Source organism: Gymnoscopelus braueri, assembly GCF_963280865.1.
Source record: "Gymnoscopelus braueri genome assembly, chromosome: 4".
NCBI classification, from domain to species: domain Eukaryota; kingdom Metazoa; phylum Chordata; class Actinopteri; order Myctophiformes; family Myctophidae; genus Gymnoscopelus; species Gymnoscopelus braueri.
In genome coordinates this window covers 31,166,278-31,173,777 of record NC_137605.1, presented here as the reverse complement: position 1 = coordinate 31,173,777, position 7,500 = coordinate 31,166,278, and the positions used below count along the sequence as shown (strand labels likewise).

At 43.7% G+C, this 7,500-nt stretch overlaps 2 protein-coding genes across 9 annotated transcripts in view; one reads left to right on the top strand and one right to left on the bottom strand.

The window, feature by feature from the left end:
• Nucleotides 1-7,500, bottom strand: part of ptpn23a (protein tyrosine phosphatase, non-receptor type 23, a) — a 164,720-nt gene that overhangs the window by 34,629 nt on the left and 122,591 nt on the right. The window lies entirely within an intron of this gene.
• Nucleotides 2,844-7,500, top strand: part of cspg5a (chondroitin sulfate proteoglycan 5a) — a 41,777-nt gene continuing 37,120 nt past the window's right edge. For all 8 annotated transcript variants that reach the window (XM_080426123.1, XM_080426122.1, XM_080426120.1 and 5 more), the window contains exon 1: nt 2,844-3,285. In XM_080426123.1, coding sequence (XP_080282249.1) covers nt 3,189-3,285 — 97 coding nt within the window. In that variant the 5' untranslated portion in view covers nt 2,844-3,188. The remainder of the gene's footprint in view (nt 3,286-7,500) is intronic.

Below are 7,500 nucleotides of genomic sequence, written 5' to 3'. Positions count from 1 at the left end.
AGGAGCTGGAAGAGGCACAACCCACATAAGAATGCCAGAATTTGGTAGAATAGGTAGAATAGGTGTGTGTGTGTGTGTGTGTGTGTGTGTGTGTGTGTGTGTGTGTGTGTGTGTGTGTGTGTGTGTGTGTGTGTGTGTGTGTGTGCGTGCGTGCGTGCGTGCGTGCGTGCGTGCGTGCGTGCGTGCGTGCGTGCGTGCGTGCGTGTCTGTCTGCGTAGATGCGCGCGCGCGTGTGTGTGTGTGTGTTTCAGAGCCAAATTGAACGTGAACTCAAATGGTCAAAGGACACATTCAGCTTGAGATGGATGGGCTGTTTTGGACAAGGAAATGTCTGAACTGCAGAGTGAATGGGAAGAGTGTGTGTGTGTGTGTGTGTGTGTGTGTGTGTGTGTGTGTGTGTGTGTGTGTGTGTGTGTGTGTGTGTGTGTGTGTGTGTGTGTGTGTGTGTGTGTGTGTGTGTGAGAGAGAGAGAAGGATGAGAGAGAGAGAGAGAGAGAGAGAGAGAGAGAGAGAGAGAGAGAGAGAGAGAGAGAGAGAGAGAGAGAGAAATCAGACACACACGCACGCACGCACAGACAGACAGACAGACAGACAGACACAGACAGACAGACAGACAGACACAGACAGACAGACAGACAGACAGACAGACAGACAGACAGACAGACAGAGGGGGGTGAGGGGAAAGAGACAGCTTACACACTGAAAAATATATTTATGATGATGGTGGTGGTAAGTTCAATTCAGACTATCTATTTTGGGGGGCTTTGGTCTTTCTTTAGACCAAATATATTACATAACATTCTCCTCTTAAGCTTCAGTTATTTATATGATCTACTTTTTCATTCATTCATTTAGGTCTGCCCGCCTATGTCATTTGCTATTCTACTAAACATATTGAAATCAGACATTGCTTACATTGCTTACTTTTTCTCTCACACACACACACACACACACACACACACACACACACACACACACACACACACACACACACGCACACAGCCTCCCCCCTCTCTCTCTCTCTCTCTCTCTCTCTCTCTCTCTCTCTCTCTCTCTCTCTCTCTCTCTCTCTCTCTCTCTCTCTCTCTCTCTCTCTCTCTCTCCCTCTCTCTCTGATCGGCCCCCTCAATTCCTTTATGTTTTTTTTGTGTTTGGTATAATGCACGCGACCCCCACCACGACCATTACCCCGAGCCCTCACCCATTCATCACCGCATCCGTTCATCACCATGCACCCCCCCCCCCCCCAGCCCCTCCTCTGCTCTATTGTTTATTTCTGTCTCTAATCACCATTAAACGAAAACAATGTTGTTTTGATGGCATTCGGCCTTCTTCTCTGTTCTCTCCAGCTCTTTAGTTACAAAGGCAATAATCCAAGTGAATTCCAGTCAGACACCCATAAACTTTTTTTTTTTAGACATAAAAAATGGTGGCTATGCTTTATAGTAAAGTTGTAGGTTGTCAACTCGGTCCCTTCGTCAACTACAGAGGCACGCGCCTGAGCACGCGCGCACAAAGTGTTTGTGACAGTGAGTGGTGTAAAGTAACTAGTACATTTACTCAAGTACTACTCAAGCTACTTAAGTACAATTTTGAGGCATTTTTACTTTATTGGAGTATTTCCAGTTTTCAGTACCTTTCTCCACCTCAGACAAATATTATACTTTTACTCCACTACAATGATTTGAAATCTTTATAGTAGTACTAATTATCTATATTTATTATTTCAAAACATACATTAACCTCTTCAGCACTTTATTTGAAAATAGCTAAGCTCACAAGGCTTTGTGAGCTTGTAGATCGGCTATTTTCAAAAGATTTCTATACATTTTTGAAAACTTGTGAAATGGGACATTCTGCATAAGTACTTTCTGCTTTTGGAACTTTAAGTAGGCTACATTTTGATGCCAACGCTTTTGTACTTTTGCTCAAGTAAATTTTGAATTCCAGAATTTTACTTGTAACAGAGTATTTCTACATTGCAGTATTAATAGTTTTACTTAAGTAAAAAATTTGAGTACTTTTCCCACCATTGTTTACAGTTTTCCAAAATAATATGGGGGGGGGGGGTCTGCTAAAAGTAATGGGGGCGCGCCACAGCCTATAGTAGGCTACCCAGGCCAGAATGAGCAGCTCGTAGTGAGATCCAGCAGTCTCTCTCTCTCTCTCGGCTGAATAGCAAATGATTGAAAAGAAGAATAAAAAGCCTTGGGAAGCGCGGGGGGAGGAGAGAGAGAGAGGGGGGGGGGGTAGTGGGAAGGAGGAGGCAGTAACAATCCCGAATACCAAAACGCTCGCCCCAAAACACTGTCACCCAGGGGCAAACCCGACGACCTCGGAACGGTCACCACCTGGTATTCCTAAACGTAACTGATTGATTGATTGATTGAATACTTTATCAACAGTTTGCAAAATAAGCACAGAAAGTACAGTTCAATACAAGGTCTGCTAAAAGGATTAAAACCCAAGAAAACACTATGGCTTGTTTCCATTGGGGTCCATGTGTATTCAATTCATCTAAACATTTAATGACAGACAAATCAAATGTACAATACTATCCAGTAAACTATGCCTAAACCCAACCTTATTCCTAAACTTAACCTCAGTAAAACTATGCCTGACCCTAAACTTATGTCTGACCTTAAACTCGGTAAAACAAATACAAGAATACAAGAACCGCTGGGGGGCGAGCGGTCCGCGGGGGAAAAAATGGGGGCGAGCGTGTTTTGGGGCGAGTCTTCCGGTTACCCCCCCCCCCCCCTTCTCCTTCCCAGATGATGAGAACGGTGCTGATCGCATCAGAGCCCGCGGACCGTTTCCCCCAACAGCCCTTCATCACTTTATACAAGCAGCAGTGAGACCACCGCGGCGACCCTCCGCCTGCCAGCCCCCCGATCACACGCCTCTCCTCCGGTCTGTTCTGATGATGGACCCGTAACCATCTCAGCTGTGTTTAACTGGTGAAGTAGTAGTAGTGAAGTGAACACACATACGAGAAGAAGACCACTCAACACTATGGAGAAGCGCATGGAGGCAGGAGTCTAGACTCGGATAAAAAAACGGCTTGATCGCGAAGGAAAAAGAAAGCAGACCAATCGGAATATTTCCCCCCGTTTGAATCGTTATCAATAGAATAGGATTTAGTGTTCTTATCGTTTGGATTTATAGGGTATTGTTAACGCGCAAAGATGCAGGGAACGGAGGGGAGGCTGTGCACGGGATGCTGGAGGTTAATGCTGCTGTCATGCATCATGTCTCTTCACTCAGTTCCTCTCTCTGTCTATGGTAAGAAATTATACGTTACTTTTGCACTTCAACCAGACCAATACGGAATGTATTCAGCAGTTTATTAGCACACCATGCCCTCGTTCTGGATGGAGTATAGGCTATCTAGTCTACTATAACGTGAGCCATTGTACCTAAAACACTCCCACAGCACAACCCAAAAAAAGAGGTCAGTGAGTCTTCATTTGTAGGTTAAGGAGCTGACTTAAGGCTGTGCCATGGGCCATGGACCACTGCACTGTCAACATTTTTCTATTGAAACAAATTAATATGTTGTAATTTAGTCAACTAGCCTATATCCACTGATAAGCATTTACATTTATTTATTTATAAATTGAATGGGGGCAGTTGGATTTTTGGAAAACCATGTGTGCCGGTACCATCATTTGACAGTCAGCAGTGACCCAGTGGTTGAAGGTTCCTATCAGTGGAACTAGGTAATGCAGTCAACTATGTCCCCCGAGGCTCCTTGCTGCCACTATGGCCATGATGGAGCCCCAGCCACACAAAGGCGAGGATTACTGCCGGGGGTCCCTGGTGAATTATGCATGAGGCAATCTGAACGGACATTCTGATACACACAGCCCCATCGGCTTGGGGGGAAAAAATGAGTAAACATAAAAAGCCACAGAGGGCTCTCTCTCATCAGTTCCTCAGCTCTCTTTGTCTGTGGAAATCACTGCACATAACTGGCTACATTACTGTCAAATTGATACGCTGGCGACTCGAGTATGGCCCATGATGTAGGCCCAATCAATGTGATGTGGCATAACCTGGTCAAACCCTTTTATGTCATTGAATGAAATTGGTCGCCATCACTTTCTTGTCTTTTTTTCTGTCTGATTCCAACTGGTCACAGCTGCTTGGATGCTCGATGGATGATGTTGATGCAGAGGTTGTGTAGACTATCAGATCTAAATCCCTTAATTTCAGGAAGCCAAGAATGCAGTGTGTGTTTTTTCCCCGATCAACATTACTATAAGCCAGTCAAGAATGCCTGCCTGTCAAGAATGGTGCGCTGTATAGCCGTTTCCAATCCGTTTAAAGGAGATCTGCTTGTGAACTGCCACTCAGCCTGCAAGACATTCAGGTTACTTTTTACCTAGTTGCACAGAAAAAAACAGGTTGCCAGCTATAGTGCAAAATTGGCATTCTGTCAAGCAGCAGCATCACAATCAACATTGAGCCCCCCTTCCCCCAACCACACACACACACACACACACACACACACACACACACACACACACACACACACACACACACACACACACACACACACACACACACACACACACACACACACACACACACACACACACACACACACACACATACACACACACACACACTCATTATCCTCGCTTCACCAGTGGACTGTGGAAACGGCAGCTTGCTCCACGTCTGTGAACACGATTGAATATAGACAAGACTCAGATCCCTTTACTGACAATATCATAATCTATGGGCGTTCACTGTATGACTTAGTACCAATGGCCTACATGATATGCCCCAGTTTCTCCCTTCCTCCATGCATGGCTGATGGTTATGCTGAAGGTGGTGGATCAGTGACCAGGAGTAATTGCGGCCAAGGTTCATTTATATCTATCATTGGGTTTATGGCCCTCAAAGTATTGCCTATATGGATACCTCTCCTCTACTCTCTCTTCTCCCCTCCTCCCACCTTTTCTACCCTTCCCTGTCTCTACTACTTCATCCCCATCCTTTCTCTGCACTCTCTTCCCATGATTCTCTTCCTCTGTCTGTATTCTACTCCACCCCAACTCACTGCCTCTCTCCCACCTTGCTCTCCCTGGCCCGCTGACACATATCTGTTAGCTGAAAGATTATCTTTGATGTGATACGATTTAATCTTCAAGCCAAATCTCTCCACCCTGCCGTTTAAGGGATTTTAAGGGGAAAATCCATTCAGATTGAGAATGTATAAACTTCAAGTTGTCTGTTAGCGTTGACAGTGTCTTAATATCTGTCTTCTTGTGTTCTTTAGAACAGTGCTGTAATGCAGTGGTTCCCGAAGGCCCAGGCACACTGGTGTGCCGTTTGGCAAATCCATGTGTGCCTTGGGATTTACTATATCTTTATTCTGCATTCTCTGCATTCATTTCTCAGTACAGAGGCACACTCTAAAGAGGCATAGGCCTACCCTAAAAGAATATTGAAAGTTGTGCGTGTTTCCCAAACTATTTCCAATGGGTGTAGTCCAGTATTTCCAGATACTATCCCACTCTTATATTAGTCATTCAGCTGGTCATAGTCATTACTCATGCAAGGTGCATTTCAAGCAGTCATTGTAATGAAATCATTACTGGTAGTTATAAATACAGGATACAGGATTCTCTGTTTATTGTTTAACTCATAAACTGCCATGGACGAATTAATTTGTCAAATTCTGCTATGGCCCAGCCTGCCAAGGACGAGTTTGGACGAGTTTAAAAACAAAAACAAAACACAGAACCAGAGATAACGCGATCCGAAGATGTGCTGCTACATTCACTTATTGCTTAAAAATGCTCTCGTGTGTACTTTTTTTGTACACTATATATTTTTGGCAAAACATGCAATTTTCAACTTGCCACAACTATGGAACGGATTACCGCTATCGGATAATTTTTTCCCCCCATTCTACGAGACCCCTGTGTGTGTAATGAGGGGATCACCATGCGGATAGCATTCACAGAAAATATTCCATGATTTTTCAAAGGTTGATAAAATCACTTGTTTTCGCTGGCAGCAGCGTAACACTATTACACTATTACTCTGGCAAGCTGCAATCCAGCTGCTGGATTGTCCTACATGGGATTCAAACGTGGTTCTCCCGCACATTTCGACCACTCTGCCGATAAGGAATATGAACTAACTTTGATATGAGGTTCTGAGCAGGCAAACTTTCAACTTGGTGTTGAGGGCTCAACATGAGTCATTAGTGAATTTAAAGCATGGTTTTGCATATTGCAGCTACAGTATGCAGTAGTTTAGCTTACTGGACCGCCAGGACAATAGATCTGCTATTTTCACTATTTTTGTACAACACCGTCGTGTGACGAAGTATAAAATACCACCTAAGTGGCTAATTTGGATTATTCGATTAATTGAAAAAGTAAGATAGAATAATAACTAAGAAGATAATGGAGAGTTGCAGACCTGAGCTGAGCTTAATGATTGAAAATCTTTTTTGCCTATAATGACATGCCTTTAAAATGTCTTTGCAGCTTTGGAAAAAAAAATGCGTTGACAGCCCATAGAATAAAGAATAAATAGTTTTGCGTACAACAGTGTTGTTCACCAAAAAGAACAGATTTTCAACATACACAAAATGATTTTCAACAACAAAAAAACTCCCATCACGTTTTCTTTAGCTTATTCTTGGCCGTACAATGCAGTATAAATTCTACTCAACAGTTTTGCTAAGATATCGGGTCCTCACTCCTCACGTACAGAGTTAAGGGACAAACAGACAGTAGATATTATTATCATTGTTATTATAACAGACAGTAGATCGTATACATCACTCTATGTATGGCACACATGTGACCCTTGATGGTAGATCTAGATATTATCTGCCTCATCTGCAGTGAACGCTCATTTGAAATGTCCTCCCACCTGGATGTGCCACTTACTTACCTACCTTACGTAAAACATTGGCTCATTGCTGTCAGCCGGCCCTCATTAGCATAGGAGGCAATGGGCTTGACCCCACCAGCTGCTGGTTACTGTGAGAGAGATACAAAAAAAACGGGTTCTCTATTTTTGTGAGGACATTTGAATGCTACAATATAAAAGGCATAATGTGTGCGTGCATGTGTGTGTGCATGTGCATATGTGTTCGTTTGCATGTCGAGTGACATTTTTCAGTGGGAAAATACATTGTTTTGGACACAAGTCAAGGGCATCCACCCAAGTGTAATAACACATACACTATGTAGCCTATGCTTGTTCCCATCAAGTTCTGCCAGGTGTGTGCATACATGTATGTGTGTTGTTCTTGAGGTGCACGCATGTATCACAACAGGTAATAGCTGTGTGCATGTGTGTTCCTGCAGGTGAGGCGTGTCCATATTGTCCTTGTGTTTTTATTTAGGTGTGGGTGTCATTGTGGCCATCCTTCCCAATGGACACCCACGTGTTTTACTGTCAGTAGAAGGTCATCCAACAAAGTTTCGTGACCAGGATGATAATAACAGAAGGCAGTTTGTCCTT